Raw genomic sequence first — 26700 nt, forward strand, 5'->3', positions numbered from 1 at the left:
TTTCTGATGCTTTTGCCATTTTCAGCCCCCAGGCTGGGCCTTTCTTCATGCACCCTTGTTGTGCCTCTTCTCCATCGCTGGCTGAGCCAGCGGAGCTCGTCAGGCTGCAGGGACAGGAGCCCACAGCCCACCTGGAGCACACAGGCAGCAGCAGGGAGACAGACTCATTTTGATGAGAAAAGGCTGTTAAGATCATGGGATCCAACCATCCAGCAGCTCCCAGCCTGGCTGTGCCTTGCAAGAGGGGAAAGTCACAGCACAGGACTCTGCTGGGATCAGCAGCTGTCGGGAAGTGTCTCCAACCCTGTTATCCAGCCAGGAGCTGCCTCACCTTTGTTACATCCCCAGCTACTCCTGAGGGCTGGACAGAGTCCGACCGTGTTCAGCGAGCCGGAGGAGTGGAGGTTTCATTCATGGCCGTTTGAGCAGCAGCAGCTGGTTTGTTTATGCTGCCAAGCAATAAACGCTGGCTCCCCGCCACATCCGCCTCCCGCTCCAGGGATGGAGCAGCTTCCAGCAGCACGGATCCGTCTGCCTGGGTGTTATCTGAGCCAGGCTCGGGTGCTCTCAGCTGGGGAAACGAGCCCCAGCTCTGCTGCTGCTGTTCCTGCTTTCAATCCAACCCCCTCTCAGGGAAAACCGTTGTTCCAAGCACACCTGGGCTGGGCTGCCCCGCGGTGCCTCCCTGCTGCGGGCAACAAAGCCGGCAACAAAGCCAGCCCGGGCTGCATTGCTTCGGTTCATCCTCCTTCACCTGGCAGAGAGCCCCGGCCTGTCCCTCCAGCTCCACCTCCTCCTGGCAGGAGCCAGCTCCCAGCTCCCGGAGTACCCTGGGGAAAACGAGGGAGCTTCAGTGGTGTGTGCCTCAGTCGTCCCAGCAGACCTGTTTTCCCAGTTTGACATTTCCATGCGTGGATCCACTCGCTGCTTCAGTGCCAGGGCCAGAAGGTTCAGGCCAGCTGAGCTGTAGGTGAATTTGGTTTAGAGGTGAATTTGGTTGCTGGGTAGAAATGCTCATGAATTAATAGAATTCATTTAGAATCTCAGCATCCCTCGAACCTAGACCTCTCCTAGCCCAGACCCCCATTTTGTGTCTGCACCTCCAGCTGCAGGAGTTAGACCCCAGCCCAAAGTCACACCTGGAAGAGGCAACTCACATGGGCATTACTAGGCTCAAAAGCAAAACAATCCAAGTGGGACATCACTGTTCCATGGGTTGGTCCTCTTCTCACACAAAGCTTAGAAGCCACCACAGCCAGAGAAGTTTGGGGTCAGACTGATCCACCTCCCTCCTGGCCACAAGACAGACAGGGTTGATTTTAAGGGAATTGCTGCTTGGGTTTGTAGGTGCCTCCTGCTGAGCAGCTCCAGTTGCCAGAACACCAAGACAGCATTGTGGCCTTTCTCCCTTCCAAGCACAGCAGTGGCTGAGAAATTCCCCTTCCTGATTAAGATGGGATATGGATCATGAAAATGTTCTGCAGCACACCCACCTCACATCTAGCAAGGAACTGTTACAATGATAATTCATAGCAGCCAAGGAAAGACAAAGTTTTAATTACACAGAGTGTGGTTTTATTCATGACTTCCAATGTTCCAGAAGGGAAAAGGAACATTGCACACCTGAAATTCCCTGGCAGATCTGCATTTCACGTGTAGTCATCTGGGATGGCTTCAGGTCTAGCAAGACACTGTGCTCCACACAGAGAAATGACATCAGCCTCTGCTCTGCCATGGGAGAGGCAAATCCACACTGTGCTGTCAGCGAGGAGTTTTCATGGTCCTGTGCACAGGGAATCATGGAATGGTTTGGGTTGGAAGGGATCTTAAAGCCCATCCCATTCCACCCCTGCCATGGCAGGGACACCTGCCCCTGCCCCAGGCTGCTCCAAGCCCTGTCCAGCCTGGCCTTGGGCACTGCCAGGGATCCAGGGGCAGCCACAGCTGCTCTGGGCACCCTGGGCCAGGGCCTGCCCACCCTGCCAGGGAACAATTCCTGCCCAATATCCCATCCACCCCTGCCCTTCTTCAGCTTAAAGCCATTCCCCCTTGTCCTGTCAGTCCAGGCCCTTGTGCAAAGTCAAGGAGCCCCAAAACAAGGTGATGCTGCCGTGTCCAAGCCTCCAGAGCCTGTGACAGTCCCAGAGCTGGGGACCCTGTGACCCTGACCTCCAGCACTGCCAGCTCCAGGAGGGTTTGGCTTTTATCCTCTGCCAGATCGCACGGGCACAGCAGCAGCAAACAGGCCCCACATCCCTCATCTGCTGAGCCTTGGGCTGGCCCCATCACTGGGATGAGAAATGAAACCGGATTCGAGTCACAGGGCTGAGGAAAGAGAAAGGCAGCAAGCAGCACATTCCCACTGCTGGAGCACACTGTGGAGCCAATATCCTTTGTGCATGTTTGTCCTCGAGCATCTGGCTCACAGATGAATCTCAGATGCACGTATGGGAACCATCAGCCTTGTCTCACCCACATGAAAGAGGGAGGTTTAGCATAAAGCTGGTCATTGCCGATGGCCTCGGTGTGATTCATCCACAGAAAGAATGTGGTTTGGGTTTCGGGTTAATTAGCTACAGATTGGAGAGGGAGACAAGGCAGGGCGGAGCTGCTGGAATATCGGTGTGAGCAAGTTAGCAGCTCTGAAGGCACCGCCAGCCGTGTCCTGAAGTCACACCCTGCCTGAAATCACACCCTCCGTGTCTCAGCCAGGAGTGACAGCGTTATCAGTGCCACTGCCAGGCAAGGTGTTTGCAATCCCCAAGGAATGTCTGCCCTGCTGTTGTGGCAAAAACTGAACATAGCAACACCTACACACCTTTGAACATGGATGGCTGCAGCAGCACCTAACTTCTAACACATGCAAATTCTGCCCAGGATTTAAACTTGCCTCTGCTGAGCTCTGGGCTGCTGCAGCTGGGCAGTTCCCAGAGGGAATCTGTGCTGCAGGGATTCCTCCTGGCCATGTTAACGCTGGATCTCCCTGATCCAGGCTCTTCTTGTCTTCCAGGAACCAATTCCTACAGGTCTGACATGAAAACAGCTGCACAAGAGTGCAGTGCAGCTCCTCTTAGCTTCTCTCCTAGACTCTCCCTCCCTGCTGTCCCCCACAAAACCACTTTGATTCTAGTTCTTGCTGCCAAAAAATATTTAGAAATGGACATGGAGTGGCTGGCCTTGCTGTGGTGACACAGACATGAGGTCTGGAAGCACAGAGGCGGTGACTGATCTCCAGCAGCACTGTGGCTCAGCTCCCAGGAGCTCCACAGATGGAAGAAATATTTTCCTAAAAAGAGCACAAGCAAAAGCTTCTATACACACTTACTTTGAGACGTCATTCTCTCACATGTCTCTCACATGGGAGCCTGTTAGCTCCCATAAAGACCAAATTTTAAACACTGGTCTGCCTGGAAGTCTTTGATTATTTATGTATGTGGAAAAGTAGAAAAAATGTTGTTTTTCTAGTGGAGTTCCAGTTTGCGTCACAACCCAGATGTCACATGCACTTCAGAGGCTGACAAATGCTGGCGTGTTTTACTGACTCCTGCACACAAAGGCCCAGGGTCCCCTCAGAGCTGCTTTGATGAGCCCCAAAGGCAGTGACAGGCAGACCACACCGCTGGCACTGCCGCCAACCCTGGCCCAGGGTTTTCCTCAGCCCTGGCTGCAGCGCAGGATCCCAATGGTAAATCCCTCCCTCTTCCTTGAGAGCACCAATCCAAGGCCCAGTTCTCCCACTGTCTCCCTGGTTTTGCATCTGTTCTCCTCTCTAGAAACGATTGGAGCTTACAGCTCTTGGATTCGCTTGCCAGCTGTGCCACAGTGGGGATTTCACCAGGAAACTCAGCCTGCTGCAGCGCTGGGAAGAGCAGCCCCAGCCAGAGGCTATGGGATGGTGCTGGCAGCAAGGGCTGCCAAACTGGCACGAGCACTAGGGAGAAAGTTTCTATTTTTGTTATCCTTGTTCCAAGTGGGAACCGATACTGGCTGGGACAGAGCCAGGCATGTCTCAGGCTGGCACCATGCAAAGCACCTCCACGCTAATGTAAGCAACTTAACCACGTTCTCTCTCTCTCACCAGCAGAGTTCAGATGTTTGGGAGCAGCTGATCTTTCCCTCAGGTGTTCACCTCACTGCCAAGGGCTGCAGCTATTTATATTCTGCACTGAACACCTCTTACTCTCCGTCCTCTCCTTTGGAAAAATGTTGCAGTTCTGTTCCTGTGGCACATTATTTCTGTCCAGGGTAGAAAATGAGAAGCACGTGAGAACTGGCAGCTGCTTTGATCTTCACTCAAACAGAAAACAATAAATAATTATATAGATATAAAGGCAGTCAGTTTTTAAATGTTCTTTTTTTTTATTGCTAGAAGTTGGTTTCAGTCCTATTGCAGCTCTGAAATCCTTCAGTGGAGAAACATTGCAATCATTGTAAAAATCATCATTTGGTGTGCTAAGATCATGTTTACAATTAATCAAGAGTGCACAATTCAACAGAATATTAACATTTAACCATCAACTTTACAAATAAAATAAAGACTACAAAGATGTTGCTACTGCAGTATCAACAGTAAAGGAAATATTTACAATGTTTACACCCTAACAAAAAAACAAAACCAAACTCTTCCCCAACAAAATGGTCAATTTAACCATGGACCATGAGTATTTATTAAATCTTTACAGTGCAAGGTGGGCCTAGAAACCAGACCTAAGACTAAAGAGTGTCAAGAGAGTTCACAGCTCTGAGTGAGATGCACGCAGTTATACCAACAGGATCTACACCCATGAGAGATCTCCTTCTGGCTACAGACAGAAATGGAATTTGAAATCAACTTTTCTAAAGTGCTCCAATTTCTTTCAGTACAAAAATATAAAAAACTGATTTATAAACATGGCACAAATGTTATGAACCAGAGCTCACACATGCTGTTTGAAGAGGAACGTGCTGATGGAGGATGATGAAGTCGCCAGTGGTTACGAAGATGTTGGGTCTGGTCTCGAAGAGAGAGCAGGGGAAAGGCTTTGCTTTGCCGACAGCACTTGTGTAACCTGGCATGCAGATCTGTTTCCTGGTAAATGTGAGAACTGCTGGGGAAGACAACAAAATCTCCAAACTCCCTTGCATGGGGGGCACAACACACAGGGACTCCACTGAGCAGCACCGGGGAGCCTCAGCTCCCATTCCGCAGAGTTAGAAGTAAAATGAAATAAGTATTTTTAACCCTTTCCTAGTTTAAGTTTCGACTCTCATTGTAAATGCAAATGACAAACACCAAGCTCCATGTATGCAGAATCAACTGACCACTACTCAGAAAGACAAAAATTGCCTGCAAATTATTTAGAATGACTCCTAGCTGTGCAGGAAGGCGAGTACCTGGATGAGCAAGCGTCTCTAGGAACACCAATTCTTCTGCCTCGTGCTGGGGGATGATCAGCGATCTCAATTCGTGGGACATGCCACAGCTACAATCCACAGACAGCACAGTTAAAAACTAGGGAAGCATCCACAACACACACAGGGCAGCTGTGCTCAGCACTAGTGGCCATGGAGGCATCCTCAGCCTGGAACACGGAACCGCCACGTTCCAGATGGGAAGAGGAAGAGAAAGCCTCCTTAACACCAGAGTTCAAATTGAAATCAGAACCATAGAAACAGCCTCTACATTGCAACATCACAATATTGAAGGACAAACATGCTGATAATTTTAAGGCTGTGACACCAAGCAAACAGGGCGGCAGTTCAAAGCTCGTGCTGGCATTTCCTCCACACCCCAGCTCAGAAAGAAGCCAAAAGGCACCTGGGAGGTACAGGATTTTGAACTGTCAAATCCTCAGAAATCACTTAAAAGGAAAGTTTTAGCTGAAGTGATCAAAAAGTCCAATAGGAAGGATGTGACTCAGAATCAATAGCAGGTTACTTAGCCCAGGACACAGCAGTACTTTGCAAACTAATTCACCTAGAAGAGTTCTTTTTCTAGGAAGAAGATTTGAGTGAAGAGTCCAAAACCAGTTCACTCAACTGGAGCGATGTGTTAACAATTTCACAGATTCAGTTTTGCACAAGTAAAGAGACCCATGATTCATTTAAAGAAAGTCATATTCATGAAAAGAAAATAATTCACTTGCTTCCCTCAGCCTTCCATGGACCCCCTGCCCACACTCTGGTAGCGATGAGGTATCTCAGCACCCGCTAATGCCAAAACCTTCTCCAGGCTGACCCAAGTGACAGAAGACACCGTCTCTGCTCAGGGTGCAAACAGGTTTCATAAAGGCAGCTGCAGCCAGACACGTGCACTGAGGACAGAGAATGACTTCTAAGGTCATTTCTCAGCTACAGATCGAAGACCCATATTCCAAGGAGCTTCTGGAGTTTGAGCCAACAGCCTGGCCTGTCACAGGCCTGGGTCCATTTGTTAACAGACAAAACTTATTTTAAGCACTGTTGACAAGAAGTATTCCAAAAGTTAAAGTCAAAACATTAAAATAAATGGGACCTCACTGCAGACTTTATTTTCCATGTCACTGTTCTATATTCAAATTTGTCCATTGCACAGAAGAAGAAAGCAGCCAATGAGCTGCTCCAGCACTTCCAACACTCCCTCCCATACTTTTGGACAGGCACAAAATAAACCTAAATAAATGTTTCCAAAAATTGCTTCCAAGCATCCAAACTGACATCCCTTTTTGGCTGAGGTAATTTACTCCACTGATGCAACTTAGCTTTGGGCCAGAAGTCCTAAAAACCTGGTAATTTAAGGCAGTGGGGGCACTGAGTTTTCACTAGGAGTAGCCCAAACCACAGCATGAAGGAGAGAACATCCTCTGCATTCCTGCTGCTTTCCAGAGGAAATTACAGGGGGCCAGAGTCTGCACATCACCCAGTGGAAAAATCAATGCCAGTCCTACAGAGCTGCTGGATCCCACACTGCTGCATGGATCAGGAGTTACACTGATTTTAAGAATTCCCCTCCATTCCAAACGAACTTTTTAGAATGCAAAAACTGAATATGGAGTGGAACTCTGTTCTAATCGCCAAAGACAACACCACCAAATCACCAGTGGAGCAGTCCCACTCTGTTTCCTGCTGACAATCACTCCAGGTTCTGCAGTGCTGCTGATTTACCAAGCAGTCCTTTGGTATTAAAGCCAAGTGTGTCCAATTTCACTTGCTGGGGTCTGGGGGAGCATCCCCAGTCTGGTAAGGAGCCATTCAGTTTGGAGTTTCCTCTCAATGAACTCAGTGCCACTGCCTCAGGTTTGTACCAGCACCACTCAGCTAAGAAAAAGACTCTTAAATCCAAGAACTGTTCCAGCAGAAGTGCTTGTCCCCAAGACCTATTTAGTATTTTGTAGTTTATCTGTCCCCTGACCAGTAAATTTGGGTTTTTCAATTTCTCATCTGAAGGCAATAACCCAAATTATCACCACTTGAAAATATAAACTGCTGTTGTTTTCTGCTGAAAATTGATAGTTTCTTGCACTGTAACTACTGAAATAATTTTAAAACTCTCAAGCAAAGAGAAGTTATGGCCTTAAAGACATCACTAATCACAGGACAGCTCAGCAATTTCAGGAGACTGGCAAACACCTCTGGATCCATTTCCAACAGACTGGATGGAGAACTGACCAGGCCTTCCATCCACTGCTGCTAAAATCACTTTAAATCAGTTAAAGGTATTAAAAAAAGCTATTATCAATCATGTCCTGAAAGGTATCCATCCAAGATTCTAAGCTTCGAGATCCTGATTCCTTTAATTCTGTAACAACACCCCTGAACAATCTCTCCTGTGCATCATTATCTGACCAGTCACATTCAACACACACCAGAACACACATACTTGGGTGAGGGTGGGAAAAGAATCTGGGACACAGAGTGAAAAACACAACACAAAATGACTGTGCAAATTACTACAAAGGGAAATAATGCCTTTTTGAGCAGAACACTTAATGTCACCACCATTCCATGATCAAGAACTGACCCATTTCACAAGAGGTATCAAAGCTGGTTTAGCTGAAAGCAGCTAAACACAGGTTTAGCTAAGAGTATTTTTTTATTATAATTATTTTTAATTCTAAAACCAAACAGTTCTTATTCCCTTCATTCCTAACACGATGCTGCAGAGAAGTCTCTACAGTAACAGCAGCTTTGATATCTTCTGGTACTGGGAGTAAAGTCCCAAAAAATTAACAGACAAACAAAGGATGCAGAAAACAGGATTAAACAAGACAATAAATTACTGCATTCCAACGCTTCATAGACATGTCTTCAGCAAAGAACAAAATCCAAGTCTCTAAGTTCATTCTGAACCAACTCAGGAGTTTGCCTGGGAACCTGTACTGCTGTCCCCAAGAGGGAGACAGGATCCCAGTGACGCTGGTGGCCAATGAAATGTGCATTCAGTCCAACTCTTATCATCACTGTGAATTCTCACACGTCCAACCCTTCTCCTCCACAAACAGGTGGAGCTCCTGCCCCTTGAAGATGCTGTCAGAAGCTCACCTTACCTTCTCTTCCACTGTACCTGGCCACGGGGCTTGTACCACTGGGTTCACAGTGCCTGGCACACCTGGCTGGGAGAGGACTGGCTTGCTGTCACCTGGTTACCAACACAAAACCCATTACTGACCTGGACCTGGAAAAACAGATTTAAAAATTTGCAGCCATTCTGGGGCCTACTACTAAAACGTTTTACATAAAAATCTGTGTGGTTCAACATCACTGATAACAATTTACAAGGTGGTGCCCATGAACAGTTACATTCTCCAAAAAGAGCACATTACAATAAATGTCAGAATTTTAACATGCTCTGAATCGATATAGTCATGCCATGTGTCAACACATTGGAGAATTTTAAAGCAAATTGTTACTACTGTGCCCTCATTCTGAGCTGCTGGCAAAGAAGCCAGCAAAGCAGGACAGTAATCCTGGTCTGGTCCTTGCTTGTAGTAACTGGGCAGGGATCAGAAGACATCCGTGTCGGGTCTCCATCACGGTGCACACTGGGGCCTGAGTTCTTGAAACAGTGTGTCAGGTGATTCATCTTCAAATACAAACAATTAGAAGAAAATGACATCTTCTTTGCTGGTATCATCTTGCACATTCAACAGACTGGGCTGAGAGGGCACCAGGGGCTGAACCTGAACGTTATTGGGCTTGAAGAGGGTCGCTGAGGCAGATGAAAGTGCTTCTGGCTGAGTATCTGTAGGGCCATACAGTTCTAGAGGGGAAAAAATGGAAGAAGACATATTCATGACACTGCAGAGAGAGCCTGTGGCATTTCCATGGACAGGCAAGTTGGCCAAGGCATACCTGGCTGGAATGCAGTGGTCTGGCTGCTTGGGAGGGATGGACTCGCTGACCGCCTGCCTCTCAGGACAGCCTCCTCTCGTCCAGCAAGCCTGGGGGGAAGCAGCTGCTTCTGATCAACAGAGGCTGAAGAAAATATTTCATAAATTAGTACTTGAGGCGAGCAGCACTTCACAAATGTCACTGCTTCATGCTGGGGCCACAGTACTGACACCTTTACACACCCAAGAAAGCTGAAAAACCATGAAGAACGGCTCCTACTTAAATTTTCTCTTCAGCTGTTTAAACTATGAATACTTTTCCTTGAGACTTCTAGTTCAGTTACTGGCAGACCCTGACAATCTCAGATTTAAAACCCAGTATCATCAAGCACAGCAGAGAGGAAAAAAAATATCTTTGTGTGTAGAATTCAAATAGCAAATGGCCATTTGTGCTACTTCTAAGACGCAGAGCTGTGAAGAACTTTTGTCTCTGCTCTCCATCTGTCTCACAGCTGCTCAGCAGCACAGCCCACTGATTCTGGTGTTACAGCCTCCCAGTTTCTTAGCTTCAACAATGAAAGCAGTTCATGAAATAGCTATTCTGGATCAGAAGAACTTCTCTCTTTCAATACACATTCCTTACATATCACAAAACCCAAATTCAGTACACAGCATTTTGCCTCTGGTACAGAAAGTTTTGTTCCATTTTATTCTAAGATCCACACACGGGCATAACAAGCCCACTAATGCTCACAAGAGAATAGAGACCAATATATTAGTGGTTTATACCTTTCATATAAATTACAGAAAAACACCATTAAGCCAATTTCCACTGCAGAGACCATTATGTAAGAGCTATTAGAAATAAACCGGGGAGATGTGGCATTAGAACTTTATATTACCAGCATTTGTTATGCAGGGTAAGAGGATACAGGCTTCATTTATGTGCAAAACCATAAGCAAGTTTGCAAAAGCACTAAACTTTATGCACGACAGAGACAGATGTTTCTGCAATGTGCCAAAACCACTCCCCTGATCTCTCTCTGTCAGGTTTGGCCCCGAGTCCTCTGTGGCAGTGCAGAGAGATGGACAAGCTTACCAAGTCTGAATCTGGCACAATGCTAAAAAGATAATTTTGTAACTTAAAATTACAGGCCATTCCCCTAAGCTGGCAGTGGGGCTACTTTAAGTGGTAGAGATAAAATGGTTTTTAGTGTGTCTGTCATTGGCAAAGATCACTCCTCCAGTACCCAGAAGTTAGAAGCAAAAATTACACCAGAACAGGATAACTGCATTTTTACTTGCTTCTATTTGTGACAAAATTAGTCCCTTTCAACTCTACAACACACACAGCATCTCAATTTTGGCCTGGAGATCTGTATTTAATGACTGACTGGTGCTAAGAAAAGCACTGCATTCAATGTCACTACAACTCTGGACAGACAGCAAGAAAAGGCTAAGCCAGCCTCAAAACATTTTACTCATGCACAACAGCTTCCTTTTTTTTTTTAGGGTTTTGCTCTTTTTCTTTAACACTACAGTTAGACAAGAAGATTTTACATCCAGGTTTACAACCTCTCACCACCATTCTATTGTGTTGGAATACACAACTCTGTTTTCAGCATTATCCCTTTGGGTTTTATTTCCAATTCAAATAGTATAGACATGGAACTCCTAACAGGATTTTAGGAGGTTAAGAGCTTTTTAACTGCAGCAAACACACTAATAACTTGTAGCATATTAATTTCTGGGTTTCATACAGAGGTTTAACTGCAAGGTTCTGTCTCCCTGTGATCCTGGTGGAGATCAGAAACACATTTAAACTGACTTAAAATCACACACACCTGAACTATCTGTCCTATGAGATGCTTTGTTCTTGCCACCTTTCTCCTTGCTTCCTTTTGTGAAGGTGGCCAGCTTGGTGGGGATCTGCTGCTGGACTGCAGCTGGTTTCTGGATCTGGTTGGTTGCACTCAGGAGATGAATTGGCACTTCGTTCTTCAGGGAGGGCCGGTTCTCCAGGGTGGTGCTGTCCCTGCGGACCAGGTCCGGCCGCTCCAGGTATTCCAGCCCGGCCACCGAGCTCACTCTCACTGAGGATTTGGAGCCAGCTGCAGATGGTTCCACCCCTTCTCCATTGAAGCTGATGGAATGACTGATCATCTGGCTCTGCAAGAGGAAAAAGGCATTCTAAGTCAAATGGGGATTTTCATCCTCTCCAGCACAAGGAGGAGAGACCATCCCCAGCCCCAAGACCTAGTGCAAAGCAGAACAGGGTAGACAAAGCCTAAAGGTTCCTGGGGAACAGAAAGAAGAGCAAGGTATAAGTCCTTGGACACTGAAAAGAACATCAGCAGCTCCAAACTGCTTAACAGTGCACCTAGGAAAGAGCAGACTGCATGGGGTGATGACAGAGCAGAGAGAAAGCAGGACTTTCAGAATGTTTCAATGAACCAATTTAATTAGACCTCCACAATTCTGTTTAAAGCACAAGAAATGTTTTTTGAAATCAACTGTACAAAATGCTGTTGATGTAGCACAGCTTCTGCAATCATTTGCCTACAAGTTCCTGAATTTGAAAACTACTCAGTCAGCCACAATTGAAAACAACTTATTCTCCATTTCTATCTTTTTAAAATATATTCTCATTACCAGACATCTGGGTGGTACTTCACAGACACTGGGAAACTGCCAAGCTCTGATCTCTGTGAGAGCAGCCATCACCAGCTACTTCAGGTGATGGTTTGAGTAGCCCAGCAAAAGGCAGAAACAGGCTGGTGCTGCAGCAAGTGCAACCTTCATCCAGAGGCAAGTTAACAGGAATAAAACTGAGAAAACCAATCCCTCACCTGGCCCATTTCCGGGGAGAAGGTGCCAGACACTGTGTTCTGCTTCTTCAGCTTCTTTAGCTGATCCAGGCGCTCCCTCTCCTTCTCCACAGCTCTCTGGGCTTCCCGCAGCCTCTCCAGGTCGTGCTGGTAGGCCTCCCTCTGCCTCTCTAGCTCTTCCCTGTCCTGGCTCAGCCTCTCCCGCAGCTGCCGCATCTCCTCCGCGCGCTCCTGCAGCCGCGCTTCCGTGAGTTCAAATTCCCTCTGCTGCCGGCTCCTCTCCCGCTCCAGGCGCTGCTGCTCCAGCTTCAGCTGGCTCTGGAGCTTCTGGACGTTCATCAGCTCTTCCCTCTGCTTTTCGAAGTTCCGCTGCTTCTCCTGCTCCAGCAGCAGATTCCCCCGGGTGGACTGCAGCCGGTACTGCTTCTCCCGGTCTGCCATGGTGGCTCGCTGCACCTCGATGTAGCTGTCCTGCTGAGATATCACAGCCTGGAGGGGATAAAAGTGCAGCATGAGGCACCCAGGTTCAAAGAACATGCACAGCTAAGCAGGAGACAACAGCATCTACCAGGTGAGGCTACAGAGTCTTTTTCTTCCAGAGCATATCTTAATTCCAGCTCGTGTAGCCCATGGTGACTGATACGACATTGAAGATGGCCAAGCAAATAAATTATGTTTATGTGTGTCAAACTGGACATTTCTTGCACCTAGAATTGTTACTCTGAATCTAGCCAGTGAAAATATTGCTGATTACAAGGTAACAACAAGTAAAAACAACTAATTCATACACACTTGTATGAACAATGAGCACAGAGAGCAGATAGAGCTCAAAGCAGGAAAATAATTAAGTGAGCAGGAAAAAGGAAATAATTACTTAAGACAACAGCTCTAACACTTCCTCCAAAATACCAGGCACAGTTTCCTTGAGTCACAGGTCTAAATTCTGCGCTTCACTCCAGCTTTAGGGGGTATTTTCAAGGTAGCTCCTCTCCACACTTGCATAAATTTTATTACATTTAGTGCTTAACAAGTCTCTTGGATAGTACATAGTGGTTTACCTGAAGACTGAAGAGCAACTGCAACAGCGTCTGTATCCTTTGGACAAGCTGAAGAGGAGGAAAACACATTAGGCACTTGAGCAGAACTCTGTTTTGAGGCTTCAGACTTTTTTTTTAATTTTAGCAGTAAAAATAATGCATGGTATCTGTACAAAAAGACACACAATGGAAGCATGGCCACCACAGTACTCTAGCATAGCAAAAGCCAATATGCAGGCACAAGGAATTTCAGTTTATTATCCTTGTGCAGATGTGAATCAGTGCCCAGCAAATCTCCCTGGGATTCCACAGAGATGTCTTCATCATCTTTTCTTCACCTGAACTCTTTAACCATCACTTCCTCCCCTGCCCCAGCACTGAATCACTGCACAGGTACAGACCTCACAGGGATTCAGAGGCAAGTTTGGCCAGTGAGCTGTTAATGTGTTGGGTTCCACAGACATTACAAACACTGATTTTTGGGGGTGGTTTGGTTTGATTTTACATGCTATTATTACACTATGGCTACTTGCCATTGGATTTCTTAATAGCAGAAATAACATACCTGAGACTCTACGGTGGGCTGAACACCACTGCTGTCATCCAGCCTCGTGCCATCGCTCTGTAAGGGAGACAAAACCAACATTTGTGCTAGGGACAATAGCTGGGCACTGGCAGTGCTGCCAGAAAGGGCTGGGATTGCTCCCATGCACTGAGGGACACACATCAAAAATACTGAGTTCATAAGCCAAGATGAACAGCAGTGTGGTGATTAAAGCCTGTGTTAATGGGACAGCATCAAAAGAGCAAATGGAAAACTGAATTATCTTGCCTCTCAAGTGCTGAGCTACCACAAAACATCCTTAATAGAGTCAAGTAATTTTACAGACAAAGCTGCTCCAGTCCAGCCCTGCCAGCTATGACAACTTTAACTTTGTGAGATTTGTTCTGCACCACTATCATGATGAGAAACACAAGGAAAAGCATTTAAATCCCTCATAAGCTCAACATACAGTTTGAGATCCTTCTTCTGCATCAGAAGAGGGGTCATGGAGCTGCACATCTGAACTCAGTGCAGGGCCCCTCCAGTCCCACTGCCTGTGGTCACCACCACTGCTCTTCCTGCCACCTGAAAAAGGAGAGGAGTATGAGGAGCTCACACCAGCACAGGGCCTGGGATAATTCAGTGAGTGCCAGAACTAACAGAAAAATATGCTGACTTTGAACCAAAATGCAACTACATGACTTCTCCATGCTGATCCCAAGTGGAAGATCAGGCAACAGTGACACACATGGCTGCTCAAAAAAGTTTAAAAACTTGAGAAGACCGGGTTAAGATAAATAGGGAGGGTAAGTTCAAATTACGTTACGCTATTTTAAGTGAAGCAACCACAATGTCTGCATGAAAATAATCAGCTCCCAGAACTGCAAGCTCATGACATGGAATACTGGTCAGCAGGAATACTGCAGTACCACTGTGAGTGTGGAAGGAGGTAAGGGGAGATGGATTCCCTCCTGTAAAAAGTACATGACAGCTGTATGGAGCCTTTCAGAGACATCAGAAAGTGCTCTAGAGATTAACCACCAGTGAAATAAGGGCCATTCACTTTTTCAATTAATGCATGAAGCAAAAATGGAGATAAATAGTATCTGGTCTTTCCTCTTATTTCATTAATTAACTGATAAATCATCTGTGCCAAAAGGACAATTTATATTACCTAAGGATTCAGCAAACCTCTAGTGACTGTGCAGATACAAAGTGAAAAAAAGTGTTCTTGACATAATGAAAGCAGACAGCTGAATTCAAATTTTCCAGGTTTTCAGGTCAAGCTTATTTTTTTTTTAAACAAAATTAAGTTCTGTGTGGAACTGTGCAATTATAAAGAATGGGTTACAGTAATGCCCTTAGCATAACACTGAGAGCCCTACTCTGCTCTCTAGTGTTGGTATGAGGAGCAAAAGATCCAACATGCTGGAGATTTGCTCTGATCTTCCTTTTTAGAGCCTGGTGAAGCTTCCTTATATGAGAGCCTCAATTCCTTGTTCTTATTCTCTGTACAGTAACCACAGTAAAAAGGTCAGAAGAATGCTGAGTGTTCCCTTTCTTACTTTTACTTGAAATTGAGGGACTACTGTCATATCCTCCAAAGGTCTCTGCTCTCCGGGGGAGTCCTGAGCCATCCTCAGGCTGACAGGATGCACTGCCAAAGTGAGTGAAGATAAAGTCCTGGAGATTTTCAGCTGGGGAAGAGGAGAACATGTCATGTAAACAGCCTTGTCTATGCAGCAATACAAGTTATCGTGCTAATGAGTCCTGTAAGTTCAGGCAATCTGAGATGTCTTCCAGTACAGATGAATTTTCCTTTGTGAGTAGCTCTGCATGACAGGCTCTTCATATGAACATGAGCTCTTCCTTAATTGCAAGTTAAGATTATCAAACCTTGAGTGTTTGTTTTTTCTTTACTTTTTAAAATAGATACTATGTTTGGGCTTATTTTCTTTCTAAACATACTATCTTTAGACAGGCTGTTTTTAATAGATAATCCTCCTATAATATTACATTTCAGGACTGTGTGGTATTAGAGCACACTGTTACCCTTTCTGAACAGATTCATCCTAAGATTCCACTGGTTGATCCTTAAAAATAAAACAATCCAAGCTGTGCAGGTCTTCTACCTAAACCCACAAATGCACTTCACCTTTCTTGCAGACTGGTTCTGAGAACGAGGAAGTTTGAACCGTGTTACATAAAAGCATTATGTTATTACAGGATGATTTTCAGGGCCTGTACTTAGATCCTGGGTGCTTAACCCCACCCCAGCACCTGAGTGAATGCCCACACATTCCCACATTCCATTCACCTTCAGTCACTGCAGACTTCAGAATCGCCTCTCCTTGCAGATTCTCTGAGATATCCCCCCGAAGAAGCAGCCTGGCTCGGGATCCTTGGGAATGGTCTTCAAAGCCATTCACCTCAGACATTTCCAGATAAATCTGTTGCTTCTCAGTGAGACTTTGCAGAATCAGGTCATCTTTCATGTTCAAACGCTCTGAAGGAAGAAACAAATTCAGTCCTGCCTTCCTTGTCACTGTCACAGAACTGTGTTCAATTTGGGAGATTATCATTCATTTTATGGCCAGAGCATCAAACGCAGAGATATAATTAACAGTTAAGGAGAGAACTTATGGAGCAGACAAAGCTTATTAGACTTCTTTAGCCACTATTTCTACAGAATCTTACACCACCTTGAAAGACATATGAAGGAGAAACTTGATCATATCTTGATAAAGAATTAGACAGCCATAAATCACAAATAATGCTGAGAAGCAGCTTGTAGAATATATAACTAAGTCATTACCTTGAAAATCTTTTAACTTTGCAGCTCTTGCTTCAGCCTGCCTCCTCTCTGCTTCAGGTTCATTAAATGTTCCTCCTTCCTCATCAGGACAGCTGTCCAAAGGGAAAGACAGATTTATGTTTGATTTGCACGTGAGACAATTTAAAACCATCTCAGGATTCAACTTGAAGCTTTTGCCTCAGTTGTGGTTTATTCCTGGTTGTCAATTTTCCTCCCTTTTCCAAAGCACTCTTGCATTTGACATCAGTGAGCCCTTTTTTTTAAATAAAAGCAGAATAAGGTCTTTGACTAGTTTATATTTCATCTTTATCAGTGGTTTTTTCCCAATGAACACAAACAGAATTGCACACTGAAAACTTTCTTACAAAGAAAGTTTGTGGAGAGTCAAATGGATTTTAAAGATAAATTTACACCTGTGAATAGAAGACAAGCAAGAAATCAGGCTCCTGCTTTTCCCCCTCCCTTACCTCTCCACAGCCCTGCGGATGTGTGCCATCCAGGAATTCCTCTCCTCTTTGGAGCTGGTGTGAATTTCATACATTTCTGGTCCTTTTAAGGAAGCGCTAATTAAAAACATTGCCTTTTCCTCATTAGCTACCTCTCTCACAATCAATTTTTGCAGTGAGATAACTGGTGGCTTAGAGTCCTGTAAAATAAAATACAGTACATCAGATGTTTTCTTTAGGAATTGTGTTTCCTAGCTGCCTCCTCTTCCTGTTTATCCAGAGCCACCAGGAGCTGTAACATCATGAAATAACTCTGACCTTTTCACATGACACTTCTGATGCTGTCATTTGATCAATGAAAACATGGAATGAAGAATGTACATGTCAGAAACAAGAGGTCTTGACACCTGATTGAACATCAAAGCCTGTGTCAATTTAAAGATTCTCACTGAGTCCCAGAAGTCAAGAACAGGCTCAAAAATTTTTGCTCAAAAGGAGGTAATCCCAAAATTTGAAAAAGAAAACAAAAACCTTAATGACGCATTGTGAACTGAAAGGAGAGAACAGGAGGAAGTGTTAGGGGTTTTAAGTTGGCTCCAAAAGAAATAAAACAGAGGTGCTGATAAAAAAAAATGACATCAGGTGACAAGTAGTGTATTGTATAATGAGGATTAACTGGATTAGCTGTCAGCCTTTGTAGTGAAAACACACTTACAGGAGGGATATTAGTTACTAAAAACCTGTCTAGGCTTCCTACAGCACAGCTCCAACTTATGCAGCCTAGAAAGTTCCTTCCCAGGATGAAGCAGCTCTTTGTGACTGCTGAACCCTCACAGAATAATCTAGAGCCATGATAAGAGAACTGAAGTGTGAAGCAAACACCAGGAACACCAGCTTCTGCCAGCTTCTCTGAGCAGCTGTACTGCAATTCCAGCCGCAAACAGAGGTCACTGGAAAAACAGAATCACTGAGCAGATCCATTTGCTCCCTCACTTGATTTATTTATGGAGAACTGATATTAAATTTCAAATGAACTGTACACATACAGAGATGCAAAAAAAAAAAATGGTCAGAGTCTAAGTGTAGAGCACGTTTCCAGAGGGAAAAAAATCCACCACATAGCACCCTGTTCAGTGCATTAGGAGCAGGGTAATTGAAAAGTAGTTGTTTGTACAGCCCTGAGGTCACCAAAATAGCTTTTGCCATTAGAATTCAGCTCTAATGTTAATGTCTTGAAAAAAAAAATACATCCAAGAAAACAATTACATAAAAGAGTTTCTCTGCTACAGGTTCTACAACAGCCATCAGTGGACTAGATCAGGACAAAATGTACAAATTAACTTCTCTGAGGACACCTGTGGAAATGCCCTAGAAAAGCAAGTGAATTCACTGAATGTTCTGGAGTGCTGCAGTAGTAACATCTGCATTTAGTGCTCATTCCATGTATTTCAGGAAAGTTCTCTGCCCCTAGTAAATCTCAGGGCACTATGACCACAGTTCCCATGGCCCTGAGATGGCAGATTCTTTCCCTGCACGCTAAACAGAAGCAGGATTTATTTATTTGCAAGTGTTTTTCAAAGCAAAGTTCTAGCATATGCAATGTCCATGACATTGTGTACAAAATCTCAGCCTAACACAGTTCAGTGAAAAGGAAAGTCCCAGCACAAGAAGAGAAACAGTGAAAACCATGGAAGATGAGGCAGCTACAACTGGCCAACGCAAGGAAATACTGTTTTGCACTGGGAGAGTGGAGAAAGGATTCAACAAGTACCAAAACTGCTTCAGAAAAAGTGATTCCATAATACTTGGTTGGTTTATCCACTTAATTTTCTTCCTGAATCTCCTATAACAAGTATCTAACATCCCTAACTGTGTTTCTTCTGTAGGTACTGTATTCATAAATGCTCTAAGTGCATGTATTAAATAAAGAGAACAATACCTACCACGGATGCAAACGTGTATTTTTGGTCCTTTTCTTGTAAAAGCAACAGTACATCAGTGAGCAGGACTGCCAGAATATCTACAGTAACAAAAGAGACAAAAAAAGGAAAGAAAGTCGTATTTCAAAGAAGAAAGACCAGTCCAGACCCAAAAATCACTTAACTTATATTTCCTGTAGGCCAGGGAATAGCATGTCACCATTTGCAATACTGGGTCTGCCTTCCACTTGGGCTGTCCCCAGCCAGGCTGCACCATGCAGAAGCAGCTGATTTAACCAGAGCTCATTTAGAGCTTGAGAACACCCACACACACATCCTACACATGGACTCCAGCACTCCAGAGGAACACATCTCTCTCAACAGCAGATTCTTCTGGAACTGCAGCCATTCAGGGTCCCACCTACTCCCGGCTGCACTCTCTGTGCCACTGAAGCTTCTCCTTGAACACCTGAGCAATGAAGCTGCTCAAATATTCCCTGATGGCCACTGCTTTGATTTTCTGGCAAATGCAGAATTAAGTGTCATGCGGCTGACATGACACAGGTTTTGCAAAGTGTGAAGCAGAGCTCGCACAAGATAATGCCTTTCCACAGGAGACAAAAGTCAGGATGACTCAAAGCTTTGTCATCCATCTGAAGACTTCCCTCTTGAATTGGGAAGCAGACCAGCCAGATAATAAGCAAACAGCATAAGGAACTTATCATGCACCATTACAGAGATGCTTATTGGACAAGCCAAGAATAGAACAAGTGCTATTTCCTCCAATATCCTATTAAACAAGCAGGTTATTGTCATCTTATTTTATACCCAATCGATCAGTAATAAACAGTTACTAAAAAAAAAACCCAACATAAATCTTGTTTCCCAGTTGTGTTTTTGCCCGTGCTGGTGCTGTACCTTTGAGCCTCCCTGATGCAGCTTTCCAGTACAGCATCCCATCCAGGAGGAGCCGCCTCTGGCCCATGTCATCCTTCCGGAACAAAAGCCCATTCTTGCATTTCCCAGATGATTTCAGCTCCATTTTGTGCATGATCTCCTTGAGTCGCTGCCCCTTCTCACACTCATTTACCATGGCATCTACATGGGTGATGGTGTCCTTAATTAAACCAAGGGCCTGGGTCAGATCTTCGTAATCTCTGGTTCCAGCTAAGGGAAAAGAGAAGCAGTCAGCCACATTTTCAACTTTGGAATACAAGACATGAGACATCCAAGTGTATTTTAGCATAAGGGCTCCATACTGGACACCTAACAGTATTTTCTAAGAAAAAGAAAATATTTTAAAATTTTATTATTTAAATTTTTATTTTATTTTATTATAAAATTTTATTTTATTAAACATTTTGTTTATTTAAAAATAAAATATAATAACCTAAAGCTCTGAAAAGCAAATGAACCAACAGGTTTAACTACTATGGGTTTGTGGCTGCAGACTTTAAATGCTTCTCTTCTCCTCTGAGGAGAGGCGAGGAGAATTGGGATTGTCCAGCCTGGAGAAGAGAAATTTCAGAGTGAGCTAAGTGTGGCCTGAAGGGAGCCTACAGGAAAGATGGAGAGAGACTATTTAACAAGGGCCTGGAGTGACAGGACAAGGGGGATTGGCTTCAAGCTGAAAAAGGGCACGGTTAGATGGGATATTGGGAAGAAATTCCCCACTGTGAGGGTGGGGAGGCCCTGGCACAGGGTGCCCAGAGAAGCTGTGGCTGCCCCTCAGCCCCTGAAGTGTCCAAGGTTGGATAGGCTTGGAACAACCTGGCACAGTGGAAGGTGTCCCTGCCCATGGCACAGGGTAGAATGAGATGAACTTCAAGGTCTCTTCTAACCTAAACCATTCTGTGATTCTCTTGACTCTCTGAGGTGAGACTGATCTGGCATCATCAGCCAACAGAGAAGTGAGAAAGCAGGCAACAGCCTGTCTGAGGTAAGAACATGCAAAACATGGCAGAAAAAGGACCAACAGACAACTGTGAGGCTTCCAGGAACCATCCCACCTTCTGTGTTCTGAATGATCCGCTCCACCAGGACCGGGTACTTGGTGATGCGCTGGGTGACCAGGAGGATGCACTCCTGAACACCCAACCTCCTCACGATGGAACAGTTCCCAATTTTCTAGAGAACAAGAGAAACTCGTCACACCCACTGTGCATTGTACTCTTCCAGCTCCCTCTCCATTCACATGCCTTCTGCCCCAAAACACTTCTGCACATTAGACACAGCACCATGAAATTAGTTGCACTTTTCTACTAAAGCAAAACTCCTGATAGCATTCAAAAAATTGCCTTTATTACTGGAAAATATCTTAGGTACTGTTTTCAACTACTATTAACTAAATGTGGAGTCAATCAGGGAAACTTCCAAATCTGAACTGACTGCCTATTGCTAACTGATCACACTTTATAACAGGGTCAGACCATAAATACATAGAAAAGCTCTGTGGTTTTAAAACCAGATCCAACCACCTACCAGTCAGATTAGATCAATAGCAAAGGCATTAAGTGTTTCTTTTACCACTGTATGCTCCCCAATAGCCTGACCCACAGAAACACATTCCTGTTTAGGAATGGAGGCCTGTAAAGCACCAGTTAATCTGACTGCAGGTACAGCACACAGCTGGCAGCTGGAGAACACAGTACCAAGATCTTTCTCTACAAGGACTGAAGCTACATGTTTTAAAACTCTGGTCACTTATTTAGTTCCTTGGAAGTGAAGGGCTCCCACTTTAAAGGCGCCTGGCTAAGATGAGCTGTAAGTACAGAGCTAAGCTGGAAAGTTCACACAGTATCACTTACTGGTGACTGGAAAATGAGAATATTTAGGCCTCTGCAAAGCCACCTGAGATTCAGGTTACAGCTTCCACTTGGGCCGTGTCTCTTCAGCCCTTCCTATTGACTGCACGTTAGAGTGTGCAGCAAACCACCCTGGAGCCAATCTTCTGGGTTTGGAAAGATGATGGCGTGAGCAAAACCTGACTAAGAGTCCATGCTTTTTCTACAGCAGCTCATCAACAGCATTTATCATTGATTTAATTTATTAACAAACCAATTTATCCTGATGGCCACACAGCAGGACAGAACCCTGAATTGAACAAATAGTCTATTACCCAGTCCTGGGTGCTCTCAAGAGCCTGCCTCAAAGGTAACACTTGCTAATTGTGGTTTTGTCTCCAAGTAGCTCAAAAGATCTAAAATACAAGAAGCTCACAACCCACCAAATGATGAGAATATGCCTCTAACCCTGCTCATTCACATTTGAGGGATCATCAAGTACAAAACAAACCCCAAAGCAGAGAAGTGTATTTTGCATAGTCAGGAGACTTCTGGTTACTGTTTACCTTTATTAAGTTTTGGAACTTCTTATTGCTTTGGAGCAGGTCTTTGTAATGGCTAACAGCTTCATTGTGTCCACAACAGAACACACCATATTTTTCTTTCATTCTCTCCCCATTTTCACCTGAAAACTAATTGGAAATAGAAGAATGAAAGACATGAATCATTCAGAGTAAACCTACCTCCACCATAAACTCCAGGTTTAAGACAGTTTCTAAAACATTTCTCCTGTATTTCAATTTCTTCTGTACCAGAAATGAGAGATTTATGCAGTGTGACATGTGAGGGCTTGGAATACCACAAGATAACCAAATATTAAATGATGGTTGTAATTATGAGAATGGTTGTAATTATGAGAATTTTTAAAAAGGATTTCTGGATCTCTGCACTTAAAAAGTCTGTGAACTGTAAAAGTTGAAGGGCAAAAGAAAAAAAAAAGGTCATGGTATATTATAGAAATTGCTGCATCCACTCCATGCCAGAATGGTGCTAAAGCTGCCATGAGTTCAAAGATCCTGACTGCACTTTTAAAAGATCAAAATGAAGAAGTTTGGCTTTATCTGAAAGAGAGCCAAGTTTGGAATGGACACTAGGAAAATGTTACCTTACTCTTGGAATAGATGAAAAATGGAACCACACAAGTCACATATCCCACAAGGTGTATATGTGCATGCCCAAAGAACATTTAATGACCATTTCATGTTACTTGTGACTAGATATATTCCTGGGAATCATGCTCCCACATTAACTGGGAAGAGAACCATAAACCCAGGATGAAATCAATCTTTGCATCACATAACTTTACCCTCACAGGTAGCTTTTTAGAAGCTTTATGGTGTCAACACCATTGGTAGGATTTAATTCACACCTGTTTTACCAAGAGGTCTCCAATGTTCTGGATTATATAATTTCTGTCACTGCCTTCTTCCAAGGATTCTTTTCGTCTCTCCTTCAGCTGGAGCAGGAATTGCCCGTGCATCTCCAGCAGCTCATCCACACAGGGAAAGAGCTTGTTGATGACTGCATTTGAGAACTGCAGCTCCTCTCTCATGGCTTTGGAGTACACCTTCAGCATTATTTTCAATGTCCTAACATGGTGCATTTCAGTCTGCATTAGTTCTGGGCAAGTGAAATACAGAAATAAAATCAAAAGTCATTTATATGCTGTGCAGTGAGATATAAGAGCAGGCTCTGAAAGCCACAATCATCTTTTTCACTACAGTCTTTGCATCACTCATGAAGCTCCTAAATTTGCCTTGCTAATGTCCCAACGCAGCAGTGACTGACCCTACTTATTTAAGGACATCTCCCAGTGACAGTTGAGCTGTTCCCTAATTGTACAGCTGGGCTTTGCTGCTTACAGAGCCCTGCTGAAACCCATGGGATGCTTAAAGGCATTCACACAAGGAATTACATACATTAATGCAGGTAACAGACTGGAAAACTTTCCCTCAGTTTTAGTTTTCAAACACGAGTCAAAATGGGAACCAACAAAAATGATTTCTCCTTTGTTTCACAACAGTGGCACTATGAAATAGAAGAAGTTTTAAGAATAACAAATACTCTTACCATAAATGACATCTTGTCTTTTTATAACGTCTTTCCTTTGCTTTTTTGCATAAGGCTGTTCCACTGCAACACTCCAAGACTCTGCCTCAAACTCATGAGCATCTGTTTCTATTTCACTCCGGAGGGACACAGAATATGCATCTAGACCAAAAGCACATTCAATTTCAATCATTATTAAACTGTTTCTCACCATATCCCTGTTTACCATCAGTAACAACAACAAGAGGAAAAAACACCTCAATGCTGCTTTCAAACCCGTGGGAGAAGTTGCATAACAATCCTGAAAAGCACAGAAATTCCATACCTTCCAGAAAAATGGAGTCTGCTGTTGAAGGTGCAAGCGAGATAACATCATCTGAAGTCTGCTTAAATTTTACAAAGCCTGAATCCCCTTCATCCATGTCTCCTGAAATTAGCCTAAATGGCCAAAGAAATTAGACCAGAACAATTAAAAAAAAAAAATCCAACTTCTTTAACAAGCATCTTCCCTAAACTACAGTGCAATTATCTTACAATAAATAAATAAAAGATATCACTGCACTCTTTAAACAGTTAAATCAATTTAGCAACTCCAACACTGAAATACTGCAGTTTAATTAGAGCAGCATGAGCAAAGCTTGTAACTTCTGGTATGACAGTTTACAAGGACATCACCTGGTGACAAGCCACAGCCAGTTCAGAGTACAAAGGGCACTTTCACTGGGAAGGGAGTATAACTGGGGCACATCAAAAGTAAATAGCTACTTAAAACAGCAGATAGCCTTGAGTTTGCCTACTATTTTAATGAAGGTATTCAGCAATTTAAAACACTGTTGCCTCCTACACCAGTCAGCACCAGCCCAACCTAGAATAGCTGAACTCAGACGAGATCACTGAATTTCACAGCAGTTCTCGAGACAAATACATCCATGAAAACCAAAATCTAGACAGAAACACTCAAATACTGCACTATTTTACACAATATCTTTTGTGACACAGGACAGAGGGACTAAAGAAAAAAAAAAAGGAAAAAAAAAAAGCATTGGTCAGGGAAAAAACTTTCAGAATTAAAAGCTTAATAAAACTCCTTTGAGCTTGAAAAAAAGACACAAGTTCTCATTTTTCTTTTCACACTGGTGAGGTGGGGGGCATCTGAAGCCAAGTGGATTAGAAGAGAAGCATTTTACTCACCCAAATTTATTAACAGCTCCAGCAGTGTTCAGTGAAGGCTGGGGATGTCCTCTTTGGGCGATAGTCATCCCGAGGTTCCGGGACAGTGCTGGGGTGCCATCCGCTCCCAGGAGAAGACTTCGGGGCTGCTCCTTCAGAGAAGTGGCTAAAGAGGCAAAAATGGAATTGGTACTCAGAAAATGAGGCGTGCACTGCAGCTCGCCTGCTCTCAGCCCTCGCTCGGAATGCGGACGGAGAACTGACAGGATCTTGGATGTCAGGAGCTCATTGTCCAAAAAAACATTCTCATTCCATTTTCTTGAAAAGGAACCACAAAAAGACAGCTCGGGGTGAGCTGGAATCGCATTGCTTCTGCCGCTGCTTTTTGAATTTGTATTCCCCATGCTCACCACTGGCTGCCCTCAGACCTGGCACAGTAAAGTGGCCCCAGAGATGCTCTGTTTTTATACTACCTGTGATCCTTCTAGAAATGTAAAGCTGCCACTTAACTTACTGTATTGGCTAAATCAGCAGGTCTGAAGTGCAGGAAATTGGTCCCTACTGTGCCCATTTAGTGTGGAAATTGCAAAGTATCTTCTCCTTTAGTAAAACACCAGAACCTACACACAATTATTCACACCCCACCGTATAAGGGCACAGAACATTTCATGGCAAACAAGAAAAATCAGAGATCACAGAAAAAAAACCCACAAGTTCTTTGCAATCCTTACTGCTCACAGCAATTTATATCTGCATGCACACACACTGCACATAATAGATACCTGAGCTAAATTTAATTTTAATACTGCAGCTTTTTAATGCTTTTTAAATCTAGACAGACTGTGAACTGGAAAGATATTTGAAACTTTAATCACTATTACACAATATGTGGAAGCCTGTAATAGACTTATAAAAAATGGATACAATTATTTAGTACTAATGTCTGTAATAAATGATAAGGAACGGGAGACAAAATACATCCTTTTAAAAAAGGAACTTCAGGGAAGTCAAAGATGAAGACTCAGCCAGACAATATTTAGAATTGATCCCTGACAAGGGCTGTAGTGCCCTTTTTCAAAGAGCTTTTAAGGACATGGGAGTGGGATCTCAAGGATCCCTGAACCCAGGGCTCTGTTTCTGCAGGGACAGACCCAGCTCCTCTCCCAGTCCCATGTCCAGGAAGCTGCTCCAGGACCAGGGGCTGCTGCAGCAGCAGTTCAAGGGGGTCTCCAGTTCCCAGATAAGGCTTTTCTAGTAAAAACACTCGTGTCCACCCAGCCCTAAAAGCTCCCCTTTTTCAGCCTGCCCTCCTTAGTGTACCTTCACTAATAATTCTCTCTCCCACTTCTGCCTTCTCAGTGAAGCACAGTTAAATCAAGGTATTTGTGGTTCTTGTCATGAAACAGGTTTTTCCACATTTTTTCATATCCCTGCTCTATACCTGCTTGTCTCTCATTTCATCTTCACTGACAGAAGAATTGTTTTGGGGCTGCAGGGGAGATCTCATCAATGACATTTAATAGAAATTATATCACATCTTCTCCTGCTGGAAATACTTTTCCCAAAACCAGTTTGGGTTTGAAACCTCCTGGCTACACACACAGTACATTGTCAGTCTACAACAAACTGGGTAAACTGAGTCCTTTCCATCCTCTCCAAGCTCCAAAAGGAGACTAATTAAATGTCTGAAAGATTTGCCCAGTCAGATTTCTTAAACAAAAGCTTAATAACCAATGTCCCTATGTTTCGATTTGGGGAAGTA

At 44.1% G+C, this 26700-nt stretch overlaps 1 protein-coding gene across 1 annotated transcript in view; it reads right to left on the reverse strand.

Annotated features, from left to right (window-relative positions):
* Positions 1–4338: 4338 nt before the first annotated feature.
* Positions 4339–26700, reverse strand: part of ARHGEF18 (Rho/Rac guanine nucleotide exchange factor 18) — a 48710-nt gene continuing 26348 nt past the window's right edge. The window contains exons 13-31 of the mRNA XM_053999192.1: positions 24960–25104; positions 24094–24206; positions 23790–23930; positions 23089–23339; positions 22226–22351; positions 20886–21003; positions 19795–20043; positions 18901–18977; positions 16979–17157; positions 16512–16603; positions 16014–16202; positions 15262–15393; positions 14166–14281; positions 13718–13774; positions 13174–13221; positions 12137–12604; positions 11132–11456; positions 9310–9432; positions 4339–9217 (exon numbers count right to left, since the gene is read on the reverse strand). Coding sequence (XP_053855167.1) covers positions 9057–9217; positions 9310–9432; positions 11132–11456; positions 12137–12604; positions 13174–13221; positions 13718–13774; positions 14166–14281; positions 15262–15393; positions 16014–16202; positions 16512–16603; positions 16979–17157; positions 18901–18977; positions 19795–20043; positions 20886–21003; positions 22226–22351; positions 23089–23339; positions 23790–23930; positions 24094–24206; positions 24960–25104 — 3110 coding nt within the window. The 3' untranslated portion in view covers positions 4339–9056. The remainder of the gene's footprint in view (positions 9218–9309; positions 9433–11131; positions 11457–12136; positions 12605–13173; positions 13222–13717; positions 13775–14165; positions 14282–15261; positions 15394–16013; positions 16203–16511; positions 16604–16978; positions 17158–18900; positions 18978–19794; positions 20044–20885; positions 21004–22225; positions 22352–23088; positions 23340–23789; positions 23931–24093; positions 24207–24959; positions 25105–26700) is intronic.

Source organism: Vidua macroura, chromosome 26, assembly GCF_024509145.1.
Source record: "Vidua macroura isolate BioBank_ID:100142 chromosome 26, ASM2450914v1, whole genome shotgun sequence".
In the NCBI taxonomy this organism is placed as follows: domain Eukaryota; kingdom Metazoa; phylum Chordata; class Aves; order Passeriformes; family Viduidae; genus Vidua; species Vidua macroura.